General features: G+C 40.1%; 1 protein-coding gene across 1 annotated transcript in view; it reads left to right on the plus strand.

Annotated features, from left to right (window-relative positions):
- LOC125463064 (phosphatidylinositol 4-phosphate 3-kinase C2 domain-containing subunit beta-like) overlaps positions 1-8,070 on the plus strand; it is a 193,051-nt gene extending 184,981 nt beyond the window's left edge. The window contains exon 33 of the mRNA XM_048553723.2: positions 4,024-8,070. Coding sequence (XP_048409680.2) covers positions 4,024-4,182 — 159 coding nt within the window. The 3' untranslated portion in view covers positions 4,183-8,070. The remainder of the gene's footprint in view (positions 1-4,023) is intronic.
- The last annotated feature ends 5,633 nt before the right edge of the window (positions 8,071-13,703 follow it).

Below are 13,703 nucleotides of genomic sequence, written 5' to 3' on the forward strand. Positions count from 1 at the left end.
AAAGTTTAAACAGTGGGGTAGTCTTTCTTTCAGTGCCGTGTTCCCAGTGAGTCCCGCTGACAGTGAACTCGTGGCAGAAAATGGCACTCACAACGTTGTGGGTCAAACTCTGACCCATGCTAATTTTGAGTCTGGCTTTATTGGGAATATGGGATTGTGGAATCACCTTCTACCATTCAAACAAGAATCAGATCAGGGCAACAGTCTATTAAACACATGAACCAACAGAAACATGTTGAAAATGAGATTACCAGCTGGGAAACAGTATTTAGTGCTGGCAGTGAGCCCCATATTAAAATCCAAATTTCTCTCGCTCACAGTGAAGAAACAGGAGAATCACACAAGTGATATTTTGGAGGACCTTAATATTGTGCTTAAATAAATCTGCAGTGATTAGTTTTTACAATGAAAATGAATTTGGACCATTCCAAATAATTTTTTTTCTTTGAAGCAGCTCATATGGCTCATCCTATACTTTATTGCTAAATCCCTGTTGCATATCACCCAAACTGTATTGGTTATAACAAGGTCAGCCACGTGGATCTCATAGGATATAAGTTCCCTGATTGGGGCTGTTAATCTGGTCCAGTCAGAGAGCCCTGACTGACAGGTATAAACAGGAGTGTCAGAGATTCTGTTTGTCTGATAGTCCCTGAGGAAGATGGATCAGTGTCGGGGACTGTCTATGTATAAATAAGGGGTGACTTGGTGACAGATAACCGGCCTCAGTTTGACCGGAGTTATTCCACAACCAATTCTATTTCTAAAAAATTACTTTGCATGCAACAAATATTCTTAAAATCTTTAGCAGCGATCACCAAATTAAAAACACATATATATTTAGCATTTCTAAAAATAACAATCATCCCAAAGCCCTTCACTGTAGCATGATAGAACAAAATGTGATGTGAACTGCATGAGATATTAGGAAAGACAGCCAAAATGCTTTGTTAAGCATGTTAATTTTGAGATGTATCTTAAAGGAAGAAAGCAAGATTTAGAAATGGAGGGATAATGTTGGGGGCGAGTGTAAAGTTTCAAGCCCGGACAGCTAAGGCAAAGTGATCTGTATTGGAGATAGTAGGGACTGCAGATGCTGGAAAATCTGAGATAACAAGGTGTAGAGCTGGATGAACACAGCAGGCCAAGCAGCATCAGAGGAGCAGGAATGCTGACGTTTCAGGCTAGATCCTTCTTCAGCAAAAAGAAGGGTATAGGTCCAAAACATCAGTCTTCCTGCTCCTCTGATGCTGCTTGGCCTGCTGTGACCAGTATTGGACTATTTAAAATCTGGAACGTGCAAGAGGCCAGAATTGAGGAATAAGGTTTGTAAGACTGTAATAGGTTACAACAATATGGCGGGGGGGGGTGGGGAGAGACAAGTCCCTGGAGGGTTCTGAAAATAAGGATGTGAATTTTTGAAGTGCTGTTTAGCCAGTGAACACAGAATGATGGATGAATAGCATTTGATGTGAGTAACACCACATATAGAACATAGAACATAGAAAAGTACAGCACAGTACAGGCCCTTCGGCCCACGATGTTGTGCCGTGGATTAATCCTAATCCAAAAATAAAATAACCTAACCTACATTCCCCTCAATTCACTGCTGTCCATGTGCATGTCCAGCAGTTGCTTAAATGTCACTGACTCTGCTTCCACGACTACCACTGGCAAAGTATTCCATGCGCTCACAACTCTCTGGCTGAAGAACCTCCCTCTGACATCTCCTCTGTACCTTCCTCCTAAACACCTCAAAATATGACCCCTCGCAGCAGTCAATCCTGCCCTGGGGAGAAGTCTCTGGCTATCGGCTCTATCCTTGCCTCTCATTACCTTGTACACCTCGATCAGGTCACCTCTCTTCCTCCTTCTCTCCAGAGAGAAAAGTCCGAGCTCAGTCAACCTCTCTCATAAGACCAGCCCTCCAGTCCAGGCAGCATCCTGGTAAACCTCCTTTGCACCCTCTCCAAAGCCTCCACATCTTTCCTATAATAGGGTGCCCAGAACTGGACACAATATTCCATGTGTGGTCTCACCAGGGTTTTGTAGAGCTGCAGCAAAACCTCGCGGCTCTTAAACTTGACCCCCCTGTTAATGAAAGCCAAAACACCATATGCTTTCTTAACAACCTTATCCACTTGGGTGGCAATATAGCAGAGTTTTGAACAACCTTCTGCATACGAAGAACATAAGAAGCTGGCCAGGGTTGTGTTCGAGTAATCAACTCTTAACGTATCAAAGGTGTTGATGAGGGCTTTAGAAATGGAAGAGCTGAAGCAAGGGCTGTGTCAGCTAGAGGGAGTTGCATCAAGACTGCAGGTGACTCATGGAATAGAATCATAGAATCCCTACAGTGCGGAAAGAGGCAATTCAATCTATTGTGGCTGCACTGACACTCCGAAGACCATCCACCCAAACTCAACCCCCTACCCTATCCCCATAATCCTGCACTTATCATGGCTAATTCACCTAGTTTACACATCCCTGGACACCATGCGAAATTTAGCATGGTCAATCCACCTAACCTGCACATCTTTGGACTATGGGAGGAATCCCACACTGACTCAGGGAGAACATGCAGACTCCAGCAGACAGTCACCCAAGGTTGGAATCGAACCTGGCTTCCTGGTACTGTGAGGTGGCAATGCTGACCACTGAACCACTAGAGGCTGCCACCCTCAGCAATTCCTCCAATTCATTACCTGGTGACTTAAAGTTGAGACCAGCATGCTCAATCACAGTGCACCTTCGAGGTCCAGCATTACGGAACCACAATTCAACCTCAAGATCAGTTGAAGTGTTGATTGTATCAGGAAATGCCAGCTTGCTACAGCTGTTTCCAGCACTCAACTAAGTTTCTACTTACTGCACCTGGAGGAATGAACTGAACATCTGGCTTCAATAGGTCTAATGATCATGCATTAATTGGTCTCTTTTAAACACTATGTCCCATCTGAGCTGAGTATTTCCATGTTTGTACTAACACCACCATATTCTATTTCCAGCATCTGCAATCCAGCTACAAATAGCCATTTTAATTATGATTTTGATATTAATTTCAATAACATCTATCGAACGTCGAAGACATCTTTATGGAGTGGCGATAAAATAGTGTCATTATCACTGTACTGTTATTCCAGAGACCCAGAAAATGTTCTGGGGAACAGAGTTCAAATCCCACCTTGGTTGACGGTGGAATTTGAATTCAATAAATATCTGGAATTAAGAGGCTAATGATGAACATGAATCCATTGTCAGTTGTCAGGAAAAATCCATCTGGTTCACTGAGGTTATTTAAGGAAGGGAATTTTTAGGGAATTTAGGCCGTCCTTACCTGTTCAGCAAATTGTGACTCCAGATCCACAGCAATGTGGTTGACTCTTAACTGCCCTCTGGGCAATTAGGAATAGGCAGTTAATACTGCCCGACCAGTGACACCCTCATCCTGTGAATGAATAAAGAGAAAAAACAAAGTTTTGTACACATATGGCTACTTTAAAAGTAGCAACAATTCTTCATAGGGGAAGAAAATCAGCTACTCTTCTTAATAATACTTCATTATAACCTATCCGGCTGTATACAATTAGTTTTAAAAATATAGATTTTGACGGTTATTTTCAGTCCTTTCATGCATTAATTTCCAAAACAACATTTTTCCGGAACAGGCCAAGGCCTTAATCAGAATCCTTGAGATCTGGAGAGATCCAGCTGGGAGTCATTTCAAGATGTGGGACAAAGATGATTTTCCTTGTGTCAGCCAATTTGATACTTCCCCTTTTACACCCAGGTTAAAACAACCCACATATGTGAAATTTAGTCAAGTGATAAAAGCTTATTGTTATCTTTCTTTTCAAACAATGACATTTATGTAGCACCTTTACTGTGAAGAAATATCCCAAGGCATTTCACAAAGGATGCAAATCGACACAAAAAAACAACTCCAAGCTAATGGTTTGACATCATCATAAAATTAAGACATTGAACTCTAATTTCCCATTGTCTGTGTCTTAATGTTTGCAGCTGGAGTATACTGGGATATCAAACATTGATCTATCAAGTCATGTCATCCAGCTGAGCGTGTGGAGCAGGCAGACACTCCTGGGAGCAGTAAACATTCCTCTGAGAACTGTAAAGTTGGATGAGGAAAAGTGGTACAGACTGGGAAATTCCTTAGTCTGACTGGATATGGACTGGAACAGGCTCAGGCAAGTTATGACCATTCAATTGCCAACCTACCTCTAATCTGAGAGGGTCAGTCTTCACATTCATTATCTTGTAACCCTTTGGTATTTATCTGAAGGACATTTTCTCCTGTATTAGATACTGCTTGACATCCATTTAAAGATGTAAATAGTTGCGAAGAAGCTGCACTTTTTACCTGTGGTTATTTTGCATGAGAGTGAATATTAGTCATCATGTAATTGCTAATTTTCCAGTAGAATGCTATCAATACTAAAATATATCCTGATTTAAAGGCAGTCCCTTGGCATTGGCAAAACAGAGAAGCCTCAAATTGTCTCTTTATAGAAACCCGAAAGCATTAAAATATCACAAATGAAATGACGATGAAACTGCTTATATGAAGACTAGATAATGTAAATGTAATTAAATACTTGAAACGTATCTGTGTTTATTGCAATGAACTGCATGGTATTGTTTTAAATTACGTGCAGCGAGATATAATTTTGACTTTGTGCGATAATGTAAAATGGGTGACAGCAAGTCAGCAGCTCATTTTATTCCTCATGATTTTCCAATCTCTTACAATTTCAATTCCTTTTTTGGTTCAATGCCAACATGAAGGCATGTTAATCAGCTGCAATTCATTTATGCCCATTTTATAGAAGCGTAAAGTCAAAACTATTTCCTTGCACTGGAATTTTATGTAAAATGGTAGGTTTTGATATCAAGGTTATAAGATGAATCTTCCTGTCCGTGAAAGTACTCTTCCATTGAACAAATGCAGATCATTTCCCCTGTGATTTTAAGTCCTACCAACACCCCATGCCCTGCATTAACTTCCCAGATGAAATTATTCCATGGACCCACAGCACTGGCGAGCCAAGAGCTACACGAGGTGAGCTGAATATGCTCAAGTAGCACAGAGTATGGGAAGGCCGCTGAAAATGGACTCCCCTTCGGTAGTATATATTCAAATCAAAACTGATGGGGGCCAAAGCCGATAGATTCTTCAGGGTAGCCAGGAACAACGTCTTTCACTCCATTTGTACCCTGTCTTGCCTGTGGCCCCTGGCTGCCTTTGTGAGGTTGGCCCCACAGACTGCCAGACATCACATGCTGGATGTAGTCACTCCGATTTTGGGAAGGTTCTTGTGAAATCCTCTTCTTCCTTTCTTAACTGGCAACTGCTGCTGACCTGCTGTTCATGTTGTTCGTTCAGCCCTGAAAAGAGATAGCCCAATGTTCCAATGCCCTAACCTCCATGTTTCCTACCATGAAAACCACAAAGATATTTCCACCCTATTATCCCAGCCATGCGTCAGGTTTATGCAAGAGGAAGGGCTGGACAGAAATAAAAAACAAGGACTGACATTTACATAATGCCGTTCATGACCTTAGGATGTCCCAAATACTTGACAGCTAGTGATGTCCATTTGGAGTGTAGTCACTCTTGTGATTTTGGAGACCTGGCAAACAATTCGTCTTTATTACATTGCGTAGAGTCATGACCTGTCAGCATCTGCGACAGTGACTTTGGAATCAGAGTGCCCTGGATTGACTTGCTCTATCATCCAGTTTAATCCACCTCCATGACGACAAAACAAAGAGCCAGATCACAGAATTAGGATAGGGGGTTTTGGTGATTGAGTTGGAACTCTCTCATCTGCTTGGAGCTTCATATTGATGCACTGAAATTGTGTGCTACGAGAACACAAAATGAGGCAGTAGTGGACTGAAAAGCTGCAGGCCACAGATCCAGATTTTCTGAGATTCAGCAATAAGGCTGCTTCTCAAGAGTTTGGTCTTGGCAAAGTCTGTTGAGACCTCAATTTACAACTAACACCAATAAAGTTTCACATGAAATAAAGCAAATAAACCTTTGTAGTTCACAAGGCTAATAGATAGAGCTGAATGTCTATTTGTTCCCAATGTTTCACCAAGATAACTTGCAGAGCTGCGGAATGCATAGTTCCTTCTCTTCCTGTTGAACATCCTTAAGGACTAAGATATGTGTTTTCTTTCATTTTACCATCACTTCACTCCAATGCTTCATTGAAAAGTATTGCCAAATGCTTTTTTAATTTGCCTATATTTGCAGAGAATTCCTAACAGCAAATGATTCTCCAGTTAGCAGCATATTGTAATAATGCTTGTAAATCGATCAAGTCTAGCTTGGTATTGTTTTCCTGAGTGTGTCTGTTTATTATATTTACTCAGTCTTTGCTCATTTTTTCCCTGTTGTAGCCTGACCACTGCCTTAAATCCAATCCCCGATTTTATCTCAGTCAGGCGGCTGGTCAGAATTCAGTTTGAATCTGTCACTTTATGACCCACTTCCAACTTGTCTTTTTATGACCCTGTTTTGCTCAAGCACTTTAACGTGTAGTTCTGTCTTGACATTTTATGGCACAGGTCTGTCTGAACATTTTATCCCTTGGGTCCGTCCTGACATGTTACGACCTTGTTCTGGTGTGCGAGGAGGTTTTCTTTTCTGAGCTCATTTCAAATGTAATGTGATTTCAAATGCTTTTTCCCATGTTGTGGAGCCAGCTTTATTAGGAAGGCATGTGAAAATTGGTCATTTTACATGCTGTTTGGTTTTCTAACATGTTCCCACTTTTCCTTGAGGGAGATTCCAATGAATTCAATGGCAACCTACCCAGCAACAGCAAGATCCAATTATAAAAGTAATAAATTGCTTAACTGGGTGGAAATGGCCTAATGATTTTATCACTGGACTATTAATCCAGTGAACCTGGTAATGTTCCGGGGACCTGAGTGTGAATCCTGCCATGACAAATAGTGTAATTTTAATTTAATAAAAAAGGAAGATTAGGACTCTAATGATGACAATGGAAAACTATTGTTGATTGTCGGGAAAACCCTATCTGGTTCACTAATATCCTTTAGGGAAGGAAACTGCCGTCTTTACCTGGCCTGGCCTACAGATTCCAGGCTGGTTGACACTTAAATACCTTCTATTAACCACGTTCTAGACACCGAGGAATGGATAATGATTGCCGGCCTGGCCTGTGATACCCACATCTTTGGAATGAATAAAAATAATCTGCGAATTCCCAGGCCAAGGGTACAAAGGCCCTCTGCTGTGTCAGGAGCCCAAAAATGGATTGGAGCGGGTGTTGCAGTAGGAGTTCTGAGCTGCAACTTGAATGTATATTTGCCAGCAGTTGTTCCAAAATACATCTGTTCTCTATTAGCCAGTTCTGGAAAGATCACATTTGTCACCCTACCCACTATACTCCCATGCCGGAAATCAGCTTGATGTCAAAATTGCAACCACTCCACACGCCAAGGGAAAATTCAGTTCCATGAATTGATTTGCAACTGACTTCTTCCAACAATTAAAATGCCTCACTTCAATTAAAATATATATCTTACAAGAGTCTTGAGTTTAGTTTGAAGGGTTCTAGTGCAATGATAGCATGTCTGATAATGTGTAGTGTCAAGATGTGTCTAAAATGGTGAGCGAGCTTGTCACATTGGATCCATTCAATGAATTGTTGGGTATTAAATTATTTCTAAAAACTAACTGTTCAGTACAGTCATTGTCACACCCAACGCAATGCTCCATTTCTGCTAAATACCTTCATCTGCCAGTCAAAAAGTAACTCTTTCCAGGAAACATTAGAAGAATACTAAGCTAAGGCTGCTGTTTTACTTCAAAGACGGAGATGAGAGGACTGAGGTATTTGTTTAATTCTTAACTCATTCTCAAACTTTACTAGTTTAACTTGTCTGTTATTGGAGCTGACTGGACCTTAGCAGTGCCAGGCAGTTACTTCTTGTTTGAATATTAGTTATACAACATTGTAAAACGTGAGCTTAATCACTTTAACTGCAGTAATGTGAATTTAATTTGATATCGAAGAGGCATAAATAAAACACAAAAGAAAATTCTGGAATTGTGAACTGTATTTTGATATAAATCTGTGAAAAATGGTATGCATAGATTAGAAAAAAAAAGAGCTTCCTCATGATGATAGGCTTCTAAGCATACCAAACATACACAAACAGCGTCGCTGGAGCAAGACTTAAACCATCGGAGCTTAGTAAAGGAACGATACGATAACCTGAGAAAGAAGCAGTGAGCACTGGTTAGGATAAGGTTCAAAAATCTTTATAGATTTTTAAACAAGTGCCAAATACAGTTTTTAACATGGCTCCTCAGTTGTAATGTTTTTACCTACTGTAATAGGATCTATGCCTCATTAGGAGCATTGGTAAATGGAAACTAGGTTCTTCTCCATGATCACTAGAAGAGTAAATAGCAGACTCACTTCCATTTACACATTCAGGGCAAGTAGGACTTGAATGTGAACCTCCTAGCTCAGAGGTCAGAACACTACCCACAGGCACCCTTTAAATCCCCATATAGATATGCGGGAAAAGATCAGCCAGACCATCAAGTCTGCTCCATACCTTAACGAAGGGTCCAAAAGCACTTGGTAGTGTTGTAACATCCTGGGAGAGATTAAAAAAAGACCTTCACCTGTACTTGTTCAACTCCCTTCGCTGAAATATTAGTGATGGCTGAGGAGTAAATTGCTCTGTAGACTGGAAGATGTAAAGGTTATACTGCAGTGCATTCTATTACGCCTCAGGGAAAAGAAGTGATTGGCAGTAGACGGAGGTCAGAATACAATCTCTGTTTGTATTTACAACATGTACTGAGACCAGATTACAACTTGTATCATGAAAACGAGATGCCATAAGGAAGATTATTGCTTCCATCCTACTGCCTGGCAGCTGGTCATATTCAAGAACCATGTCAATGTCAATTGAATCTGTATTCCCCAAGTTCTGATCGACTCAGGCCTTTTATGGCACAACTAAAGACTCTTTTTTCATATAATATATTCCATTAAGGTTCCCTTCTTCCTGACTCTCAATCACCAATTAAATTCACACAATTACTAATGCAGCAAGCTGTCATATTAATATATTAATTGTATTAATGTAATTGTCAGATGATGAATCTTATTAACTTGGATTAAAGTTATGTTCAGACTCTTAAAGTATTGATTCCATGATTATCTTACATCCATAAAACACAGGAAGAGTGAAGGCCCTCATGTAAAATAATGTGGCTCTTTTTTTAACCAAGCCAGCTCATAAATTATACTGACAGCTCTCTGATTGAAAATTCAACCACAGTATTATATTATTCCTCCTTAACTACATACTTAGAATTGACATTGTACAGTTGCTTTCGTCCTTAAAAGCTTTAACAAATGCAAGTATTGGGGAAAACAGTTTAGTTAAAAAAAATCTGCTTGAACATTTACCCAAGAAACCGTAAATATCTTTTAAATGTGATACTCAAAGCAGATACTAGTCAGTTTATCTGGTAAAATTGGTAATGGATTTCTGTCAAGCCATTGTTTCAATATATTTTGCAGTAAATTCCAGTTAGCGCTAATACATTGTACTTAATCTTTTACAAAAGAACTTTTCATTATGTGGGCAATGAAATACTTCACTCAACCAGTATAAAATGTGCTTCAAGACATTTGTGCTAAATCCAAAAATGGTGCAAAAGTTTACATTTTATTTGTAAAATTTTAGGAGCATGGTTGGCAGCCGGCCTCAATATGTACAATCATTAAGTTAGATTATACATCGGAAGTTTAAAGAAAAACAGTACCATTATCTGTACCCAAGCCTCCTAAGTGATTCTGCTTAAAAAAGTGAAACTCTAGAGAAATATTTGTTTAGTTATATTCATTTATACTTTGTTCAGGAGGAATTATTTTTTCCTGTAGATCATTTAAGGCTACATATATATCTTCCTTTCTGAAATACTTTTTATCCCTCTGAGCATCAATGATAGATTGGGTTTAATGATACTAATTATGATGGATATATATCTGTAATGTTCTTTATACTTTGAGTTAGCATCATGAATTATTAGATATTAGAAAATGACTCCAATATTTTTAATCATTGTACTCTCCCTAATTAAAAATGACAAAATAAAGGCACCAGAACAATCCACAGGCCACTTTACAAAGCAACTCAACTTGAGAGCAAGTATACATGTTGGAGATTTTCAGGATGCAACTACTGGTCCAGTCTAATCTTAACTAGCTGAACATTGCCAAGGAGCATATGAACTAGAGACCAATAGAAGTCAAGATAAAGAAAAAGTGATGACAAAGGAATCCAGATAGAAAAGAAACTGAGGAGAAAAGTACCAAAAGTATAAATGAAGAGTAACATCAAAAAAAAGGAAAATAAGAAGAAGGTTTTAAGCAATTACTTCATCATACAGTCACCTCAACCTCTTATTTACTTATGTCCAATTTAATGACCCACAGTCATTGCTGTTATGTAGAAATACTCCAAATTCCTTTTGAAATGCTTTCTTTGCACGAGCAACAAGACAGTGACAATTCACAGCTTGAAACTGTATATAATTTAGCTCTAACTACACATAAATTAGCCACTTCCTAGAAGCCCCAGTGATAGCTAAAGTGAATAACAGAAGTATTAGACTCATCAGTAATGTATGCTCTTTGGAATTACGGTCAGGCACGTTGTTTAGCTGAGTTACAAGAAGCTTTATCTTGTACCTAAACTGTTTGATGCTGACACAATGTGGAGAAAAACAAAAATGTCCTGACTCTTAATACTGACATCAGTAAATTTACTGAATACTAAGTCCAGCATCAAAAGGAAAGTTCCAGGATCATGCTTTTACTGTTCCCTGGCCTTTTCCCATCCGTCTAGTTCTCTCCAGTAGCCAAAACCAAACACAGTCGTTCAAGGGCAATCTGATTATAGCTTCAGTTATCAATTTCTTTTGCCTGTACTGTATCATTTATAATAAAATACAAATGAGAAGGACAATGTTTTATTTTTAAAAACCTGAAAGAACTGCGGGTGTTGGAAATCAGAAACAAAAACAGAGATTGGCAGAAAAGTTCGGCAGGTCTGGCAGAATCTATGGTGAAATATCAAAGTTAATATTTCAGGTCTAGTGACTGTACTTCAGAATAATGTTTTATTTGATGGGTAAGAACACCCGAGTATTTTTCTCCTAAGCATGTCCAAGTCCATCAAGTTTCTTTATTCCCCTCTCCAGCTCTCTCCGTTCCTTTCCCTTTGTTTGATTTCATTTTTGTCATCTGTTAATGTAGCATTTTATTCCTCTTTCAGCTACCAACCCATTTCCAACTATTTCTCCCCACCCCAGTATGTTTTCCCATTCCAAATAGGCATCTCCTTTTCCTAAAGCTCCATGTTGAATCCTTCTACCATAGAAATGAAATGGGTCGAATCCAAGCACAAATATTATCCCCTCTGTATCCTCTTCAATAGATAGTACCATCAACTACACTATCATGCTTCAAGGCTTGCCCTCCATTGTCTAACCCTGAGATTGCTATTACTAGTTTTCCCTTCCACCGATCTCATTGTAGTATCTGCAGAAAGGTTCACCTTATCACCACATCCAATGACTCTGGACTTCTTGAAGGTCCATCCTTCATCTGTTTCTTTCTCACTTGTGAGCCACCCTTGACTAGAGTAAAGAATAAATTGATTAGGGATAGTCAGCACGGTTTTGTGAAGGGTAGGTTGTGCCTCACAAACCTTATTGAGTTCTTTGAGAAGGTGACCAAACAGGTAGATGAGAGTAAACCGGTTGATGCGGTGTATATGGATTTCAGCAAGGCGTTCGATAAGGTTCCCCACCATAGGCTATTGAACAAAATACAGAGGAATGGAATTGTAGGAGATATAGCAGTTTGGATCGGAAATTGGCTTGCTGAAAGAAGACAGAGGGTGGTAGTTGATGGGAAATGTTTATCCTGGAGACCAGTTACTAGTGGTGTACCGCAAGGGTCGGTGTTGGGTCCACTGCTGTTTGTCATTTTTATACAAGACCTGGATGAGGGCGTAGAAGGATGGGTTAGTAAATTTGCAGACGACACGAAGGTCGGTGGAGTTGTGGATAGTGACCAAGGATGCTGTAGGTCGCAGAGAGACATAGATAAGCTGCAGAGTTGGGCTGAGAGGTGGCAAATGGAGGTTAATGCAGACAAGTGTGAGGTGATGCACTTTGGTAGGAGTAACCGGAAGGCAAAGTACTGGGCTAATGGTAAGATTCTTGGTAGTGTAGATGAGCAGAGAGATCTCAGTGTCCAGGTACACAGATCCTTGAAAGTTGCCACCCAGGTTGACAGGGCTGTTAAGAAGGCATACAGTGTTTTAGCTTTTATTAATAGAGGGATCGAGTTCCGGAACCAAGAGGTTATGCTGCAGCTGTACAAAACTCTGGTGCGGCCGCACTTGGAGTATTGTGCACAGTTCTGGTCACCGCATTATAAGAAGGATGTGGAAGCTTTGGAAAGGGTGCAGAGGAGATTTACTAGGATTTTGCCTGGTATGGAGGGAAGGTCTTACGAGGAAAGGCTGAGGGACTTGAGGCTGTTTTCATTAGAGAGAAGAAGGTTGAGAGGTGACTTAATTGAGACATATAAAATAATCAGAGGGTTAGATAGGGTGGATAGGGAGAGCCTTTTTCCTAGGATGGTGATGGCGAGCACCAGGGGGCATAGCTTTAAATTGAGGGGTGAAGGATGTAGGACAGATGTCAGAGGTAGTTTCTTTACACAGAGAGTAGTAAGGGAATGGAACGCTTTGCCTGCAACGGTAGTAGATTTGCCAACTTTAGGTACGTTTAAGTCGTCATTGGACAAGCATATGGACGTAGATGGAATAGTGCAGGTTAGATGGGCTTCAGATCGGTATGACAGGTCGGCACAACATCAAGGACTGAAGGGCCTGTACTGTTCTGTAATATTCTATGTTCTATGTTTTTGACGGCAACATCTGGAGATACTGGTGCCTATGCAAACCAGCAACACTCTGCTCTCCTGCCTCACTCTTTCTCTACTCTATCTATTGGACTGTGTGTTCAATAGTCAGTCTAGGATCAGCCAAAATTATATCCAGTTCAACAATTAATCACCTTCAGCCCTGTCTCAAATTCCATAACCCAAACATAGATTCTAAGTCTTATCCAAGTCACTGTTTGAGACTGATCGAGACAATTTGCAATCTTAGCATTCTATTCAGCTCAAAGGTGCAATTTCATTCACATGCACTTTCTATCCCAAAGACCTCTCACTTCCATCTCCGTAAAATCACCTTCCACCACCTCTTGCTCAGCCCATCTGCTTTCTCCCAACTCAAGATAATTAGTATTCTAATGCTTCACTGATAAGTTAATGATCAAAAAAAATTTCAGACCTGCAAGAGATGCGCAGCAGCAAGAGTGAGCTGGAGCACCACTCACACTAAGACAGTCAACAGATGACAGTGGATAGCAGTCATCTGTAGAAGCTGTTCCAACTCAAGTTTTGGTTGACACATGAATGGACAACGGGGCCTCCAGTTCAAAGTTGAAGTGGAAAAGTTTTCAAAACTGGCACCGATTTACGAGGCTGGAAAAGCCAGAGGTAAGTCAGATACTTACAGTTCAGATTGAGCAT

This window comes from Stegostoma tigrinum, chromosome 25 (genome assembly GCF_030684315.1).
Source record: "Stegostoma tigrinum isolate sSteTig4 chromosome 25, sSteTig4.hap1, whole genome shotgun sequence".
NCBI classification, from domain to species: Eukaryota; Metazoa; Chordata; class Chondrichthyes; order Orectolobiformes; family Stegostomatidae; genus Stegostoma; species Stegostoma tigrinum.